This window comes from Cyprinodon tularosa, unplaced genomic scaffold, assembly GCF_016077235.1.
Source record: "Cyprinodon tularosa strain WSP-4 unplaced genomic scaffold, ASM1607723v1 ctg40, whole genome shotgun sequence".
Lineage (NCBI taxonomy): Eukaryota > Metazoa > Chordata > Actinopteri > Cyprinodontiformes > Cyprinodontidae > Cyprinodon > Cyprinodon tularosa.
This window is the reverse complement of record NW_024039119.1, coordinates 110,907-131,240: the sequence shown is the minus strand read 5'-3', so window position 1 is coordinate 131,240 and position 20,334 is coordinate 110,907. Positions and strand designations below refer to the sequence as shown.

Sequence of the window (20,334 nt, the reverse complement as noted above, 5' to 3'; positions counted from 1 at the left end):
CTTGTGTATCTAACTTTAGGAATCTCCTATGAACTCACATCAACGTTACTTTCCCCTTAGCTTTAAACTGCCATGATGTATTTAGAATCCTTTATTTTTAGTCACACACTGTGTTTTGCAATGTGTAAAAGTGTCAGGAGGTCAGACATCCAGGCTGTGTGACCATTTTAGTTTCTGATTCTAACAATCTAACAGTTCTCAATTTGCTGCTCAAAGTCAGGGGTCTGGCTTTATAATATTTCCCCTCCATAGCATCAGGAGTTCCCAATGAGTCTATTTACTAATTAGTTAACTTCGTAAACAGCTCGGGAACTGACATGGGAAAGAAAATATACCTATTCATTCCCACAAAATACTACTTTGTGGCCAAGAAATACTAATTAGTTATCTTGTTATTTTTGGACTTATTGGACTTATTAACTGGACAATGGACTTATTTTAGCTATAGCATCAGGGTGCTAAATACTAAAACATAATCTTCCTACAGGAACAAACGGATATGATAGACAAGGATAGTCGGATGGAGTTTTATTTTAGTAGTAGGAGAATCTATAGGGAGATTCTGATCAGCCTGGCTTTGAAAGGATTTCTCATTAATGAAGCGCTGAAATAATATATTGACAGCCAGGTTGGAATGATAATCTGACGTACCGATGTGTGAAAGACTGTGCTGTAAAATAACACCTGCTGCTGTCCAACTGGAGTTTGTCTTGAACATTTCACGTTTCAGCTCAAGTTACAATTGAAGGAGGAAAGGATGCAAATATGTTTATGTGATTATGATCACTATCTAGAGAAGATGCAGGCAGAGGAGAAAGAGAAGAGATAGGACCTTCTCTTTAAGAGGGAACAGCTTTAAAATGATAGGAAATAACTACTATGACCTGTCGCCTAAGATGACTTGGAGCCTCAAACACCACCGAATGATTTCTAGATCATTAAGTAGAGCTTTACGCACACAGGGCTTGTTTTGATGCATCATTATGCACAATCCAGTTATTTATCATAGTTTTATATACGGTAGTCGTGCTTGTCTTAGTGTTAAAGTTTAAAACCTTTGCCTTCATCATCCTCAGCAGCAGCAATCTCTGGCTCTGACTTGACCGGAGATAATTTCCTCTGTTTCTAGGTTGTTCAGGCAGCATCAAAACGCATATTTGGACATGGTGAACACAGACTGTGTGAGCAAATTCTTTGTTTGTGTTCTGAGCGGATGTATATAGACTCAATCCTGACCTGCCTTTAACCCACCACCAAAGGGCTCTAAAGGTGAAGCCTATAGGTCACCCTTTAAAGTTCTGGGCATCACGGGTTTCTATAGCTGAAAAAGCGAGATTTGGAAGTGGATTCTCTGGTACCAGGAGTCAGTGAAACCCTGACGGGCCAATCAGCAGGTGTTTGTCGTAAAATGTAGACAGTGCTGCGCTGCACCAAGGATGGATGTAGATGGGAAAATGTGTGACGTTAGACATGGAAAGATGGAATTATAAAAAGGGAGGTAAGGTTAAACTCCCAAATGCTTTTAACATGGCAACACTGCTCTTATAAGGGCCACATAATGTACTCCATGCGCATGATTTAGTATTTCGTGGCAAAGAATAGGTATTTAGAAATACCTATTAGGGGGTTTAAAGTTTATTTGAAGTTTGTGGTTGCATGATGACAAAATGTTTACATTCAGGAACAGTGCAATGTATGTCATCTTGTCAGAGACATTTGATCAAACTTGAGAAGCAGAACTTTACAAATAATACTTTTAACAAGCATGGATGCCAGTCTCACCTGTATCCTTGAGGTGTGCTGCAGTAGTTGTCATGAATCCTGCTGGGAGAAGGCTGCTTCTTCATGATTATATGGTCACGCAGGAGCTGCCTAACATGTTTGCTGGCTCCCGCACCTACCAAACAGAGAAACAAGTGTAGCGAGTTCTTATTTTTTTGGGACATTTAAAAATATATACCTCACATACAATTTTTAGCACTAAAAAAAAAACAATATGGGGTTTCGCAACGCAAAACTATTTGTTACTTCTGCCTTTTTCCTTTGATGGGATTGTGCAATTTTTTGTGTTGTTAATTTCTTTGAAATACTATCATATATGGCAGCGGTGGTGGAAATCCCCTTCATTGCACTGAGAAAACACTGTAGACTGTGTGATGACTTAGATAAGCAGCCTGTCAATCTTAAAACCATTTATAAAGGATCTGAAGACGAAAGCACTCTACTCACTCTGCTCATTTTTATGCTTCTGCATCAGCTGCTGCGGGTCTTCTCTTTTCTCCCCCTCCATCTTTCTCTGCCTTTCTTCAGTGCTATACTGTGAAAACAAATAAAATCGTAAATGTTACCACAGGTTCAGCCTTTTAGGGTAATACATAACAGATTTACATAAAGGAGAGGTGACACGTTTGCACACTATTACAGTAGCAAAATGTAAACTCTGTTTACTGCTCAATCAGAAACGAGGAGGAAATGGCCTGTCGACATTTTGACCTGATTGCTGCTCATATCTGCTGAGTTTAAAGCCGAGGTACAGCCTGTGGTGAAAGCAGCTGCCTTCTTCCTGTGGTTAATGAGGGAGGAGGTCTTTCTGCATTAAACTGGGCTTTTTGCAATTTATTTTTAAATTTTATTTAAAAAAAAAACATATATATCACCCTCATCTTCTTGTTTCTGTCAAACAGAAATCCTGCGTTGTAATGTTTGATCGCTACACATATTCATCCGATCCCTTGTTTCACTCATGCTTGGAATCGCTGAGAGTTTTTCTTTACCAGCAAGTGGTTCTGGGAAAACTGAGGGCAATGCTGAGTGGTGAGGTGCTCCAAGTAGAAAGAAGGCTGTGGAGCCAGCATGGCCGAATCGGGGCGTTGAGGTAATAACCTGTGTGTCACAGTCAGATCCATGGGTTTGACCCCACGCACGGGCAGTCAGCTCTCACTGCTGAGGGTCACATCCACTATACAAGGGGACAAAAGAGAAATGATGAGCTGAGACACTGGAAGAAGCTTTAGTTTAAGTCTTCAACTTTTAACAAATTTTCTACTGTATTTTAAATGTTAAAACTGTACATTTTCTAAGGAAAAAAAATAATTACCTAAAAAATAAAACATGTCTTCAAAAAAAAAAAAAAATGTCAAAATTAAAAACCACAAGCAGGATGTATTTCAATTAATTTTAAGTGTGTCAATCAGCTTTGCACCTCCAGAGCTTGACCTTTTGAAAAGGTTTTATAAATTTGCTCAAAACTGAATGTAGCCTTAGTTATCTTCTACTTCAGCTTCCTTGTTCCTGCTGTGTCCCCCCCGCATCATGAAGCCACCACTGTGCTTTAAAGCTAGGGGCAGTGTTCAGTGTGATGTGTGGTTAGTTTTAAGACCCACATACTGCAGCAAAAGAATAAGAGACGTTGTTTCACCTGATGTGCATCTCCGCCCCCTGAGTCAGTCTGTTGTTGGTTTTTCTGAGCCTTTCAGTGTAAGCGCATGTTTACTTCCTGGAAGGTTAGGCATATTCTTTTCCACTTTTGGATGTTGCAATTAAGCCCACTTTAATCCTATCCAGAGCTTTCTGCTTTCTTTCCTCTAATGCGGAGGTCTTCAAGAGGGGGTCCGCAACCCCTTTTTTCATAATAAAAGAAAATAAAAGGACTTTCAACTTTGACCCCAACAGCTGTTCTTTTACCCTCTTTTATGTCCTTCGTATACTGGGAATAAATTACACACCATTACTCAGTAATAAAGGGCTGCAGTCAAACATGTGTAATAACCAGAGTATCATTTATGTCTTGAGTTTGTCAACCACATTAAAAGTGTAACATAGAAATCTGTGGTTGTGACTTCGCAGAAAAATACAACTTCTCAGGGCATGAATAATTTAGCACATATTTAGACATTTAAAGTTTGTCAGACAGGCAACAATGTGTTATAGCTGTAAACAATCATGATAAGGATAGCAATCCTTTATTCTCAAACGCAGCTTTGCTCCGTTTCCATTGAGTTTTTTTCTAAAGACGCCTCTCTAAAGCTTTTTTCTCTGCATTTTCCTTTCAGGGAGAAAAATAAACAGCTTCTTGTTTTTAACAAAGGAGGTGCAAATGAGAGAAAACAAAAGAAATATGGGTTATAGGTTGGATGCTGGAGATTTGAGCTGTGTATATATATATATTTTTTGTTTTAACCATTACAAAACACAACAAAAAAAACCCCACCAAAACAGACAACTAAATACTTTTTTTGCATCTTAACAAAACAAAAACACATTTCTATATGTAGCACAGTAGTGCAAAGGTTGAATCTACAAACCTATAAATAACAACCCTTTTTGGTGCAAGAACTCCAGCCGTGGCATTGGGGGACAAATATAATCTCATGGTCTGAGCTACAAAGACAGAACTGACCAGAGGGCTAATAATAGTAAGAAAAAGAAGCTAGAAAAAGTGAAACCTGGCAAAGGCCCATAATATGCAAACATACAGGTAATATAAAACCAACTGAAACCTAAAACTAAGAAATGTATAAAGGCATGTTCCCGTATTGATACAAAAGTGTAGATACGGTGCATGGAATGAAACACCTTGCTCCCCTTGGGGAACAGCGACGGAGAAAACGATGGACCAAAGGCAAATATTACTGTCACCTAGCAAATTTTCTGTGATGAGATCAGAGCTGCTAAGGTCATCGCTGCCGTGTAATTCATTCTCGACAAAACCTTTCATTTCCTTTAGGAAAAAAATAAATATTATTTAGATGTTATCAATTCTGGTGTCACCCTGCTGCAGCATAGAAAACACAGCTCTCATTGTTTTACAGTTACACAGATTGTGAAACAGAAATAAAGAAATGTGTTTGACGTCGACAAGAGAGTTCCCCTGAAAACAGAAAACACTCCCACGCAATTACTGAACATTGCATGGGACCGACACTCAGCGGTGAAAACAGGTGGACACTCAATAACAGCAGACTGATTTGCAAATCAAAAACACTTCGTAGAATTCAGAATGAAAGTTGGTCAACAGATTTGGCCAGACATCCAAAAATATGTTTGTATTTATACTGAGAAAGTAAAAGTGAAGCAGCATGTCTGTGTGAGAGCAAAAACATCTGAATTTTTGGAGCATCACATTACACAAACATATCAACCACAATTTCTAAGAAATGAATATAGTGAATTTAAATTTTCAGACTTTACAGTATTCAGTAATGTTGATTGTTTATTTTTTGCCTTAAATGTTTTTTTTTCTTTCCAACACCACAAAATAAAGATGTCAGGAAGAACCAGTCACAGCAGCACAGTGTGAATTACCAGAAGAGCGTCTTCTAAACGAAATCAAGCAATCAGTAGACGAGTGGTGGTGGAGGGGACTGAGATAGTATGCAAACACTTTCACATCCACAGAAACACACACAAGCAACAAACAACCATCCGCTTTGAAAGGAAATAATCTCAAAGTCAGAAAAGGAACACCTGCGGCATGTTTTTACAAAGAAAGAAACTACAACGGGTCTTTTTCTGTCCCGACTGTTAGAGAGTTCTATAAACTGTGAACAACGGGACAAACTGTGGATGTTGACTTTAAGGTGCATTGTATAAAAGTTGTGGGATTTCTGTAAAACAATTAGAGAATTGTTTGCAAAAGATTCAAGCTTTTGGTTGCACACATGGGAAAAAAAAGCAGGGTGATTGACTGATTCAACTTGGAACTGAAATGATTTTCATGCATCAGAAACAGCAGCTTCTAACTATTTGAGGCATTAAAAAAAAGACATCTAAATGAGATCTAAAATCATCCTTGGAAGAGTCTGTCAGAATAATGCTTACCAAACACCTGGAGTTTGGGCACTAATGATGTATCTGAAGGCAAAGTTTCACCGTGACTCATGACGTATGACTTGACACAAAACCAGCTTGGTCACTGCACTCCGCATTCAAAGAGCCAACTCGGCAGATAAGATTTCATCCTCATTCAGCCTGAGGGACTTGAGGCACTCATGATTACTTCCTATCATATTACCAAGTGTTCTTCAAGAGAATTTCAACACTACTTTACAAGAGTATTTACTGTGGATTTGGCTTTTTCAAGTGTAACATCCATTTACCAGCTGAGCTCTAAAAATATAAGAATAAACATAACTGCAGGAAAATCTAGCAGAAATAAAGAAGAACAGGTTGATAAGATCTGCATGCTAGCTTTTCTGTCTCTCCTTTACGCGTTGTCGAGCTAAAAATAGCAGGAGGCAAACTTCTGGTTTCTGTAATAGCATATTCGTTTCACACGATCATCCTCTTTCTGTGGGCCCAGCGCAGCAGCACATGAACACTAACGCACATGTGCACACGCACAACAAACACACAGGTTTAGTGTTCGCTGGTGTGTGCATGCACACCCAAGCAAAGACACACACTCACACAGAAACAGTGACTTCCTGTTTCTAAAGTTAGTCTGCACCATAACATCCTCTAGGTTCATTTAGGCAAGCAGAAGCTGCTATTTTGGTTGAATGGCCTCACTGCAGCTCGAGAGATTCACAGATGTTCTGTCAGCAGTAATTCTTTCGACGAGAAAACGTAAATATGGAGAGATTGTTTTCTGGCTGGAATACACAAAGAGTTAAGCTCAAGTTAAATATAGGATTAAGTGTTACCAGATGAAAACATCAATGTGTATTTTGAGGATGTTTTGCATTATTAGATCGACAAGAGAATATCTGTCATGTTGCACAAATACATGAAAACACAATCACACAAACACATGCATATATATATATATTTATATAAAACCTTTAGTTTCACAATGCAAAGGCAGAGACAGAGATCTTTCATGCTGCTGTGGACCATAACATGACAGTTACCTCACCGTGCTTGGCAGTATCCTCCCTGCAAACCCCATTCCTTACGTTTATAGGAATCAACAGCTGCTGGGCACATTCTGTCCCTCTGCTTCCGAGCAGCTGGAGTATCAATCTCCTAATGTGTTCATCCTCCTGTGTGGGTCCATCCTATGCATCTAAAGATATTAATAGCCTGCAGTTGGTTCTTTTGAGCGTACACAGCAGGTCTTTGTGTTTGCATAAGCAGGGTCTGTTTGTGTGACAGTTGATGGTGCATTCGCATGCATTAGTGCATCAGTGCTGGTGCACGTGTATTAATAGTTGCCATTTGTTTCTTTTGAAGGAGCACTGAGGCCCTTTTGTGCAGGTTTTAGTGCACGCAATCGGACCTATGTATTTTTAGCATCACCTGTCGACAAACACTGGAGTTCTTGTGCACAACTATGCATGCACATGTGTTTCACAACAGTGAGTGTGTGGACTGCTGGCTCCCAACATATTAATAGCAACACATCACTTGTTTGGCAGAAGTCTTTAAGTTTATTATTAGTTTTCACAACTGCCAACAAATGCTTCTGTATTTGTGTACTCTGCATGTGCACATAGTACAACTTCAGCACAAGTGTAAATAACATGTAATGGGAAACAAGTTTCTCACAGTAAAGTATTTAACAGATTTCACTGAATGATGTTTCCTCTTTCCATAGAAATGCACATAGAAAGGTAACCTATAAACATCCTTTGTTTGTAGAAGTCGGAGTTGTGTGACGAAAAATGTTAAAGTAACCTGTGGCCCATACGACTGGCAGATTTCTGTTTGTTGTTTCCTGCTAGAAGCTTTATTAAGAACAAGCTAGGACAAGACATACTGTCCTGTCAGAAATTAGGCCTTAAAACTTCCTGGTAGATCCTACAGTCTGTTTCAAAGACTCCAGGCAAAGCAAACAAAACTAATCTACTCTTCCTTCTGTCTCAAACTCCCGCTTTAAATCGATATTAATTCTGATTTATAGCCATAGGCTCTGCTGAAGCTTGTGCAGTAGCCTGACACGCCCTCATCCAAAACTGATAAAGAAACCGACTCCAATAATTTGGATTTAACAGTGCCTTGCGAGGGTATTTTTCCCCTGAAATTGTATTTATTTTTACATTTAATTCTAAACTATAAACATAAACTTCAGTATTTTTGTTAAAATTTTGAAAGACATTAGCCATACAGCATAATTATCAAGTGAAACAAAAGGGAGTATACTCTGTGTTTAACTACCTTTCATCTTCCAATGAACCCTGGTTTAAACGCCAACATGGTGTTCAATGGATTGTGGAAAAAAAGATGAAGTCCCCTCTCTGATGAATTTCTTTCACGTCTCCTGTCCTTTACATGGTTTTTAAAACAGGAAATTTGAAAACAATTTGTAAAATGTACTTGGAGGGAATAAAATGTTTCCCAGACACAGATAATATTTGGTCTCCGTCTTAAGAACAATAAAAATAAATCTGTTCTTGGGGATGTTTTTTAAAGTATTTTATTTATTTTGGATTCAAAGGTAGGTTTAGATCAAGTCAAACTTCATATTTTATGTATCATCAAGAGTCTGGATCTTTGAAAAGCTCATCAGGACTCCTTAGATCAGTAATTCCAGAAAATGGGTACTCGTATATCTGAACAGATCATAGATCTGTTCTACTTTGTGAAGACCCAACTAAAACAAATTAGACATGCTTTTTTCAACCACAAAGTATGTCTTTCTTAAATGTTTGAGTTCCCCTTCAGCTTTGATTCACATCCAAACCAAGCAGAGGTACAGACAGGTTGTAGCAAACAGCCTGGTAGCAGCTAGTTTTCCCACACCTGATCAAAGCAGCTCAGGTTCATGAATGATGAAGACAAAGTAAAAACAAAACAAATACAGTCAGTCTGACTATAATTTTTTGTTCAGTATTTTGTTCCCAATTCTTTAAGTTTAAATTTGAATAAAGGGGAGTTACTAAGAGGAGCTCCAGTTTTATAACCAGACTTATTTTGATTCCTTACTAGTTTCCAGGCAACATAGTTACCGGTATGATGTTTTTTTTTAGTTGGAAAGAATAAAAAAAAAAGAATTAAATGCTTCGGTTATAAGATTAAATAAAATATTTTTAGCTATATAATCAGTTATTGTGAGTCCCCCTTTTTAGGCAGTCATCATTACTTTTGACTGAGGGGGGGCTCGCATGGTTCTCTTTGCTGATTGCTCTGAAAATATTCTCCAACTTTTACTCCAAATTTCACCCTTTAAACAGACTTGAGTGAAAACAGCTCTCTAAAAATGTTAGGCTCAAATGGTATGACTATTTGCTCAAATTAAAAACTGATCCAGACAATTTAAAATATTCTAAGAATGGGAAATTATAGCTTGAGAGCCTGGTTATTAAGATGAACATGTTTATCTTAATGCACACATATTAAGATGAACTCTGGGACATATGTGTGAACATTCAATCACAGGACGGTACATATGAAGTTAAAGTTTTTTAAGCAGCAAAGATTTACAACCCTTCAGACCTTCTTTGAATATAAATTTAAACTAGGCCTGAATGATTTAGCCAAAGATCAAAATTGCAAATATTTCTATATTGTGAATTTATTTGTATTTTAGTTTGCATTAACCACACACATGTAGACATTTCAATCTAAGGTTTCAGCTTTTCATTACGTTGAAAGCTAGATTGTTCAGAGACCATTGTTGTAGGACTTTACTCAAACCTTTGTGTGAAAAAGAGCTTAGTTCTTCCCGCATGCATAAATCTACACACTGCAGCTTTCTTTCCCCTTCTTTGTGGGTGCAAACCCACTTTAAGCATCAACTAAAGGGGTGGGGTAATAAATGTAGTGTCTTACTCATGTGAATTGATATGCAACTAAAAGTGTGTGCCGATTTAACATGTGAGTTTTGTTTAATTGCAATTGCATTGCAATCGCAGTGAATTGGCCAGCTCTAGTTTAAACTCAGCTTTCCGGTAATGCTTCAACTGCTAGTCCAAAACTGACCAAGTGCCTCCATAAATTTCCCACTCTGACGTGTGGGCTACAGGCAAAAGCCAACAAATTTCCCAAAAACAAAACTCAATGTAACCTATTTTAATAAATCCCCCTGCAAACAAAGATTTATTTTTTTTCCCTAAGTGTCATATGATTTGTCAGTCGTTGGGGAGTGTACATGAGTGTGGTCGGAGTAGGATGTGAAAGCTACTCTCTGCAGATGATCAGGCACTCAATAATTACAGCAAAACCTTTGAAAGCTTTGTATTTCCTTTATACACATCTACCTTTCATGTAGAAATGGTAACAGAACACCTAAATGTTTTAATAAAGGGCTAAGAGGAGAGTAAGTGCATGCCAAATGTTTTAAGAGAGATCATATTGCCAGCACTTACACGTTTAGAAACTTTCAGGTGTCTGACTAAATTTAGAACAAGTTCTAAGGCGCTTATCCCAGACAAACCAGTTAATGAGGCAGAGTTGACATGAGGTATTTCCCTTGTAGCATTATTAATGATAAAAAACCCATAGAGTAGATTCTACCTGCTGGAAACAGGTCTGTGACTTATACTGTATGTGGGAGGCTAAATGGAAACAAATTAATCTGGATGTATAACAATGCACTGTACTAAATGCCAGACTCCTGTCCGAATAACTGCATCACTGCAGCGTGTTATGGAGATGATGAGCTTGTGGTTCTGCTGATGTGTTCGGAAAGCCCATTGTATTAGTGATAACTGTGGAGTCAGCAGCCTTCTCAATGACTATGAAGCATAGAACGTAGCCATAACAAAACAGTTCTGTATTATGTAAAAACCCAAAAAAAATTCTACATTACTGAGTGACAATATTTAGATTTCAACTGTAAGCCACAGACAAAAAAGAAATAAAATAATTAAAAGATTAGAATATATCCCTCTGTGTTAATATAAACAATCTAATCGATCTATTGCATTATCTGCAAACCTTTTTAAAGGGCCTATATCCTGAAAAATCTACTTTTTTTAGCTTATATTATAATGCTATTCCCTCAGACAAATTCACTTTTTTAGCATTTAATTTGCACAGTGACAGCAACTGTTGTTGTTTTTTTTTCTTCTTTCCTGTCTAATCTCAAGTGTAAGTCAAGAAAATGTGTTTTTTATAGGTCTGAGAAGTCTTGGACTTTGTTCAGCCTTCCTAAAGAAGAGGCTGATCATCAGAATTGGTGTGAAAACAAACTACAGCGGTTCTGACATGTGTCTTTCTTAGAGGTTGGAAGAGATAACGACTTAGTAGTGAAACTCCACAGTGTCAGATGCAATATTTCGTCATTTATATGCCTTTATTTGACTTTGGAAGACTTAAATATTAATTAAATATGATCTTTAAGAAATTTAAATGAGAGTAAATCCATCTCCTAGGAAGAGTTGTGGGCCCATGTAAGAACACTAAAGAACACTAAAGGCTTTTATTACAGACTTCATGCCTTAGCACCTCTAAGCATGTCATTTTCTGCATCTTTCACAGTTGCAGAAGCGCTAAATATCTTGCAAAAAAGAACAAAAAAACTGTTCTAAATCCTAATCACATTTACAGTGACATTTAAAATTAATTTAATTAAAATTGTGCTTCTATTTAGAGCCCATTTAAGCCCACATCATTCTAGCCATGATGTGAATAAAGTCCTAATAGTTCTTATTTAGCTTTTTTGAAAACTAAAGGTGTAATCAATGCTGGTTTGGTGCTACCACACCAAATCCCTGGTATTCGAGGTTAGAATGACATGGGTCACAGGAGGTAGACTAATAATATATATGCAATAAGGTTGAGCAATATGGCCTAAAAATTAAACCTCAGATGCTTCCCTACCAAATCTGATTATCTATTTTAATTCCCTTTAAGGTTTCATGATAAAAAATAGCAAATGTCAAACTTTACTCTAAAAAAACAAGCTTTTATTTCAATCCCCACCTCTAGGAGGTAACATTATTGAAATTAAAGCTATAAAAAGTCCTGTAAAACAATCAGCTTTTCCAAAAAACATATTTCTAACTAAGTTTTTGCAGCTACTGGTAGCAAACAGTGAAATAGAATCTACAGAAATTGAACTTTATTCATCTCGCAGTGGAGAAATTAACTCTTTGCATTTAATCCATCCCCTTGGGGAGCAGTGGGCTGCCACTGTGTAGCACCCGTGGAGCAGTGTGGGATTAAGGGTCTTGCTCAGAGACCCAGAGTGGCAGTCTGTGGGAGTGGGGCTCAAACTCAGAACGTCAGCATTTCAGGCTCTATGCCCTAACCACTATGCCACCACTCCCCCAGTGAGCTAGCACCCGAAAACAAAAAGTGATAAACTGATGTCACTGTTAATTATGGATGCCTGATAATGGATAAAAAATAATATTTTGGGGAAATTAAATCTTCATAAAGAGAAAATTTGATTTATTCATAAAATTGATTAATTACTCATTCCAAAAAAAAAAAAAAAGAAAAAGAAAAAATTTTTTTTTTTTAAACAATCAACTGGACTTTGTTCCAGAAGAACGTCTTCTAAACGAAATCAAGCAATCAGTAGACGAGTGGTGGTGGAGGGGACGAAGATTTTTTGCTTCCCATCCAGGAAGCTTGATGAATTACCCAGCTCCACTATGCAGAAGGACAAAACAAACCTTTACTTTGGCTTGCGCCATGTTGAAAAATCCTGAAAGGGTCAATTAATGTCTTTACTCTATGATTCATCAAACCAGTAAGACTCCCACAATGATAGGAGCATCTATATTAATCAAATCTATATTGATAAAAGTATTTATAATAATAGTCCAACTGCTAATAATGGCCTAAAAAGCAGTGATAAGGTTTTGCATGAATGTACTGGAAAAAAACTTGAAATCTAAACAAGTCATTTAATCTTAAAATAAGTGCTTTTTTTCTTGAATTGAGGAGGTAACTGAGACATGTTTCCAATGGAACAAGAAAATAAACATTTAAAATAAGGAAAAATTGCATTGTCTTATTTCAAGTGCATATTATCTAATTGTTTTATTTTAAGTAAAAAAAGAATTCCATTGGCAAATAATCTAATCTACCTGCTCAAATTAAGGGTAAATAAACTGAATTTAAGATTTTTTTTTTTTTTACTTATTTCTAGATCGTTTTTGCAGTGTGTAAAACTGCATTGTGTTCAAAGACACTACAGCCTAATCTCTTTATACCCTTTAAATACTAATTATTCATGTCATGTATTGGGGTCAAAGTTAATCAACTCTAATTGTACAATACCCATTTAAACACTCAGTTTGGGCAGCATCAGAGTAATATTATCCTGAATTATGCAAATAAGGAATTTTCCCAGAATTCGCCTGACAGGAGCTAGCAAGTGACTTCCTTCATGAAAAAAAGACTAAGTGGCTTCTCTTCTTCAGTTAAGCACTCCAGGATTCCGGTCAGTGGCCTGTGCATCTCTAGCCTGACGTAGTTCTACTCAATTCTAGTCAGAATATGAGTCTGATACTGCTCCATAGAGCTGTGATTATGGGGCGTGTTTTGAACGAACCAGGAAAAAAAATGCCTCTGCACTCAATTGGACAGACCTACAACCAATAAGAGCAACGGAGTGTGTGACGTATGTTAAGCAACGCATAGTTGTTGTCAACAAAAATCAAAGCGTGCAGTTTCACGCCTAGAATAAGAAGATGAGCCTTGATCGCGTTTCTCTGTTCCTCTCTTAAAATTAATTTGCTGTCGATATCTTCTAGAACAGACCTAATAGCAGAATCTACTCACCTAAACTCTCTGGCGGCAGCCATTGTTGTTGTCACCCAAGCGCGCTTTGGTCACGTGGTTGATTACGTTTCTGTTGATCATCTGTCCATCATAGTATAAAGCCCGCCCTGACAATTTGATTGGATCGCCTGACAGTGGGCGATAATACTCGCGCTACTATGGAGCAGAGCCAGACCGAACTTCCCGACCTCAAACCTTGTGGGCGGGACTAAGTTCGGAATGGCACCCAGGCTAGTGCATCTCACCTCTGCTCTTGGAAATCCTCCATCTTTCTGTGATCTGAACATTAACCCTTTATAGGCAAGTTACCATTTTTGATCACTTGCATACCCCTTACAAATGGCGTGCCATTTCTTTTACTCTGTGTTTTTCATGAATTTCTTATAGAAACACTTTTGTTATTTTTCTTAATATATACGGGCAAGTTGGCGTTTCTTGTTAATACATTGACATTAATTTATGCCATTAAAATATACATCTTTTTTTAAAGTTACCTTTAGTTAATAAGGTCTTATCCTGGATTCTAATAACACACTACAAAAATGATCTATAAATTTGTGAAAATGTCTTAGAGTAAGTGTATTTACCCTTAATTTGACTGGGTAAATAAGAATATCTCCCAGTTGAAGGAGCATTTTTATCCTTTAAATCAGATGATTTGATATTATGCACTTGAAATAGGAGACTGCATTTTCCCCCCTTATTTTAAATGTAAATGTTCTTATTCCATTTGCAAAGTATCTCACTTACCTGCTCAGATCAAGAAAAAAATGCACTTTTTAATGCACTTATTTTAAAGGTACACAATGCAACCAGTGTTGATTTTCCAGCGAGGCTCCCCCCAGAGGGCGAAAGTAAAAGTGCACTGTCGCAAATATGCACAGCTGTTCTCCTGGTTTCTCCGTCAAGCCAGGCACAGTGGTTTTGAGCTTAGCAGACAGGCGAACGCAACGAATGACTAACACAGTGAAAGTATGAACATGCACACACAGAGAGAGAAACCATTCCAATGTTACTTACAATCGCATCAGCAGAAACGCGAGGTCCGCGTCAGCCTTGCAGCCTTCTTTTTATTTTAGCTCTCGCCATTCGGAAAAAGCTTGCCCGATGTTCACCCGTGTAAGACTCCTCTCTCTGTCTGGAGCCCTTTTCCTCTTTTTTGCCTGCTCTGACATGGGCTTTCGCTGTTTTCACGCTGGTTCCGCCATGATAACTGCACAAATATCGCCACTGTGCTAGCAATGAGCATGCTTTTAACTGGGGGCGTGTAGCAGTTCTCGCCGTAAAGCAAGACCGACTCTCGCGAGACTTCTGAGCCTGTGGGTGCGGGTCGGTGCTCCTGCAATTGCAAGTGCGGTATTTCCCCCACAGACCACCAGGGCAGCCAAGAATACCTTTGTTCAACCTGAAATGACTCATTTAATCATCCAAAACGTTATGGAACATATTAATTAACTGAAAAATTTTGCATAGTGTGCCTTTAAGAAAAGCTGACTTACTTAGAGTTCATTTTTTTCAAGTGCACTCTTTGCTTGAAATTTAGATGTTTAAAGCCTTTCACTGAATGCCCTATAAAGGGTTAACAGATGCTACATGAAATTTAGCTCACATACTGAACCCTTTGCCATTTAAACTCACCGAACATGGAGATAATTTCAAAGAGGAGGGATAGCTCTTATGTTAACTTCTTCCTACAGGTTTGGCAGTATACAGTGCAGTACTGTTATTGCATGCAAGGTAAAGTGATTATACACACAGAAGAGCCCCTTTGTTTTAGATTCACCCAGCAGTCTCTGAGAATAAAGTTACTATCTTTCAGGGCTAGCCAGTGTTAACTGGTGGTTTTGATTAAGTGACTGATTGTCGATCTCCCATTATACCCTTTACTTTTCTGCCTTTTCTTTCTTACTATCTACTACCATTATGTCCCCCCTCTCTCTCTCTCTCTCTCTCTCTCTCTCTCTCTCACACACACAGACATAATAAACAGCTAAGTGATGGTCTTTTTGCTGTGTTTTTGAGGAGCAGACCATATCAGTAGTCAGCTGAGTTGATCTTAAATCAGGAACAGGAAATGTGATCTGGGCTTCTGGCCAGTCCTGAACACTATACCTATTGTCAGAGCACTGCTGTGGCTAACACGGGGAAAGCACTGGTGACTTTTAAAGGTTATCTTCTCTGGGAGAAAGATTGGCATTACCTCCTACAACCGTGGGGCACAATTGTGTGTATTCAAAAAAATATATTTGTCTTAACCTTCTATATATATATGAAAGAAGAAGGGTGTCCGTGGTTGGGAAATGTGCCATTTAAATTGTGTTTTCTGCAGCTGATCAGTAAATGACTGAAGAGTTAAACCAAGGATGCTGAAAATAAATGTTTAACCTTAATGTGGGCGGTCCCTTTTCGGTTAGCTTAGTCATCTGTACAGAAAAAAAGAAAAAAAAAAGCCTCAGACTATAAACAAAAAAAAAAAGAAACATCTCTATAAGGACTGAATCTGAGTTACACTACAGTTAGAATAACAGGAATTGGAAAATCAGAAGCTTCTGGGTTTACAATGCTAATGGATATTGATGGATTTTTGCCTTTAACACCCATTGAATGCTTTGTGCTGAAACTGGGACTTAGCTGGGGTAGGTTTTTAGATGACCTATGTTGGTTATCCTTTATGCTGCTCATCTTGATAAAATGCTATCTTCTGCAGAAGAGACAAGCTGTGCTACCCTAAAACTATTTAGGACACTTTGAATCCCATAGCTACTAACTTATGCCAACATATGATTGTCTTTAAGTAGCAAAACACAATATTTTTGTTACAAACAGGAAAAAAACATTCAAAGCATAGAAAATAATCTATTGTAAGATATAGTATTTCCCCGTCTGCCAAATACACATCTAAAACTTTGTGTGTCTGTTTTTTCTTCAAAACTGAACCTTTGAATTGTCACTTTGTGACACAAACAAAAATGTGTTATCAGTGGTTTTAGAAATAGGCAAACAAGCAAATAAGGACAAACAAAAGTGAAAGAAATGTAAACCTATTGTCATGTAACTCTTTCAATTTGACTTTTTAATTAAAAGAAAATATAGAAAATAAACACAGCCATCCCGCATGTTTAAAAATAACTCGAATGTGAAATGAAACCCAGCTTCATACCTCAAGACAAAGTCAAAGGATGCTGATTGCACACAACTCAATGATAAGAAAGGTATAAATAGAAAACCTAACAACTAGTTAGCCTAAGGCGTGGTCGGTAGCTGATATTAACTATTCTTTAGAGAAAGACACATGTATTTGGTAGATTGTACATATATTCCACAGAAATATGTGACAGAGAGGAGGATGTAAAGAAGAGGAAGAGGAGTTCAGGTGGTCCTGATTCATCTGGAATGGAGATGATAAAACTAACATAGCTGTATCTCTGCAACAGCTTTAAAGCCTTTAAGGCCTCATCTGTTCTAAGACAGAGATGACCTGGATGAACTGAGTAAAGGAAAACAGAACAGAATACAGTTTTCCAGATCTCGACAGATGCAGACAGCAGTTATTATGGCTTTCCTTGTACATAAGGCCATAGAGGTCTGGATCAGAAATGACTGATACACATCTAAAAGTGATATTCTCTGAAGGACAAACAAAACCATAAAGAATAACCAACAGACCATTCCTGATCAATTCACTCCAATTTCTACAACAATATTGTCCTTTCTGGCATTTTGTACCAGTAAATAAACCATCTCATATCCATTTCCTTAAAATATATCAGCATATCAGTCTATTTTTCTTTTTAGTTAGATACATACAGGTGCTGGTCATAAAATTAGAATATCATGAAAAAGTAGATTGATTTCAGTAATTCCATTTAAAAAGTGAAACTTGTATATTATATTCATACATTACATACAAACTCATATATTTCAGATGTTTATTTTGTTTAATTTTGATGATTACAAATGACAACAAATGAAAATCTCAAATTCATCATATCAGAAAATTAGAATATTACTGAAGACCAATAAAAACAAAGGATTTATAGAAATGTTGGCCAACTGAAAAGTATGAACATGAAAAGTATGAGCATGTACAGCACTCAGTATTTAGTTGGGCCTCCTTTGGCCTGTATTACTGCAGCAATGCGGCGTGGCATGGAGTCGATCAGTCTGTGGCACTGCTCAGGTGTTATGATAGCCCAGGTTGCTCTAATAGTGGCTTTTAGCTCTTCTGAATTGTTGGGTCTGGTGTATTGCATCCTTTCTTCTTCACAATACCCCATAGATTTTCTATGGGGTTAAGGTCAGGAGAGTTTGCTGGCCAATTAAGAACAGGGATACCATGGTCCTTCAACCAGGTACTGGTAGCTTTGGCACTGTGTGCAGGTGCCAAGTCCTGTTGGAAAATGAAATCTGCATCTCCAAAAAGTTGGTCAGCTGCAGGAAGCATGAAGTGCTCTAAAACTTCCTGGTATGTGGCTGCGTTGACCCTGGACCTCAGAAAACACAATGGACCAACACCAGCAGATGACATGGCACCCCAAACCATCACTGACTGTGGAAACTTTACACTGGACTTCAAGCAACGTGGATGAAGTGCCTCTCTTCTTTTCCTCCAGACTCTGGGACCTTGATTTCCAAAGGAAATGCAAAATTTACTTTCATCAGAGAACATGACTTTGGACCACTCACCAGCAGTCCAGTCCTGTTTCTCTTTAGCCCAGGCAAGACGCTTCTGACGCTGTCTGTGGTTCAAGAGTGGCTTGACACAAGGAATGCGACAGCAGAAACCCATGTCTTTCATACGTCTGTGTGTGGTGGTTCTTGAAGCACTCACTCCAGCTGCAGTCCACTCTTTGTGAATCTCCCCCACATTTTTGAATGGGTTTTGTTTCACAATCCTCTCCAGGGTGCGGTTATCTCTCTTGCTTGTACACTTTTTTCGACCACATCTTTTCCTTCCCTTCGCCTCTCTATTAATGTGCTTGGACACAGCTCTGTGAACAGCCAGCCTCTTTAGCGATGACCTTTTGTGTCTTGCCCTCCTTGTGCAAGGTGTCGATGGTCGTCTTTTGGACAACTGTCAAGTCAGCAGTCTTCCCCATGATTGTGTAGCCTATAGAACTAGACTGAAAGACCATTTAAAGGCTTTTGCAGGTGGTTTGAGTTAATTAGCTGATTAGAGTGTGGCACCAGGGGCCATCGATTTTGAACCTTTTCACAATATTCTAATTTTCTGATATGATGAATTTGAGATTTTCATTTGTTGTCATTTATAATCATCAAAATTAAACAAAATAAACATCTGAAATATATGAGTTTGTATGTAATGTATGAATATAATATACAAGTTTCACTTTTTAAATGGAATTACTGAAATCAATCAACTTTTTCATGATATTCTAATTTTATGACCAGCACCTGTATGTTAATCATTAATTAAGTTGCTCAAATAATCTGTAAATTTATCATCATTTGGGTTCCTACTGCTGTATTGGTGTTGAAGTGATCAGCCTGAGGCAGTGCTGAGGTGTGTCTAGGTTGCTTTAATAGAGGCCTTCAGCTAGTTTCCATAGATCTGGTGTCTCATATCTTCTCCTTTACAATATCTTATAGATTTTCTACAGCATATTGGTGGCACAATAGGCATTAAAAGAGCTCCCTCTTTTAGACTGTGTTGGGATGTGGTGGGTCACACCTTGGACAATGAAACTGACATTTTCATAAAGCCTGTCAGCAGAAGAATGCATACAATGCTACTGTGTGACGGATGCACTATCTATGAACTTGATACAACGCAATAATCTGACATGAGTAAAAGGTTGCTTATACTTTCCGCAGCAGTGTGTCACAGTGAGCTTGTCGACCGATATTTTGATTTATGCCCAATATTGAAGCGTGGTCTGTGCTATGTTATTTAAAGCCACAACGCAAGAGGGACAATCATGAACTAGCTGTGGGTCGAGATACGGCCGAGACGGTGAGGAAGTGGGAGCAAGTTTATGCGACAACGGACGGACATCACTCAGAGCGAAAAAGAGCGGGGATCAAGGTGAAAAAAGGGTCCGAGCGATCTCACGCACCTCCCTCTTCTAGCTGGTTCTTCTTCATGAGTCGTTTTCCACAATGGTGGTCATACAAACAGAACAAGCCGATAAGATACCAAACAGAAAATATGCATAGAGTAGAGCGGATGTAGATTTGACCAATCAGAGGCCTCCTGTCTGCGGCACTGTCTGCGGTCATCTACAAATTTGGAGAGATGCAGCAGAGTGTCTGCGGCAGGGGCGGGGGCACATTTGCATTCACTTTGACACACATGCAGACCACCTGGTTTCTGGGTATAAATCAGCCTTAATCATCACAGATTGTGGAAACAAGACTTTTGACCTCCAGAGAAGACTCTATGCCTCAGCACTCTTCCTTCAAAATCTTGGACCACGCTTTCCAAAAAAAAAAAAAAAAATGAAAGTCTAGTCCTTTTTTTTTTTCGTATTGCAGGTAAGATGCTTCACACGTAATCCCTGTTTTAGGAACGGCTTAAAGAGAGAACTGCAAGAGCTGCAACATCTTTTAATGTTATGACCCCCACACTTTTTCCTTCCACTAAACTTTCCATCAACATATTACAGCACAGCTCTCCTTATTATAAGTACCTTCTATGTTTTATCTTGCTTGTTGAAGGTGTCCATTCCTGTCTGATGGTTAACTGTTATGTTTGCA

General features: G+C 38.2%; 1 protein-coding gene across 1 annotated transcript in view; it reads right to left on the bottom strand.

Annotated features, from left to right (window-relative positions):
- Positions 1–20,334, bottom strand: part of LOC119791791 (histone deacetylase 4-like) — a 59,976-nt gene that overhangs the window by 26,797 nt on the left and 12,845 nt on the right. The window contains exons 2-4 of the mRNA XM_038298099.1: positions 2,775–2,959; positions 2,230–2,317; positions 1,783–1,897 (exon numbers count right to left, since the gene is read on the bottom strand). Coding sequence (XP_038154027.1) covers positions 1,783–1,897; positions 2,230–2,317; positions 2,775–2,906 — 335 coding nt within the window. The 5' untranslated portion in view covers positions 2,907–2,959. The remainder of the gene's footprint in view (positions 1–1,782; positions 1,898–2,229; positions 2,318–2,774; positions 2,960–20,334) is intronic.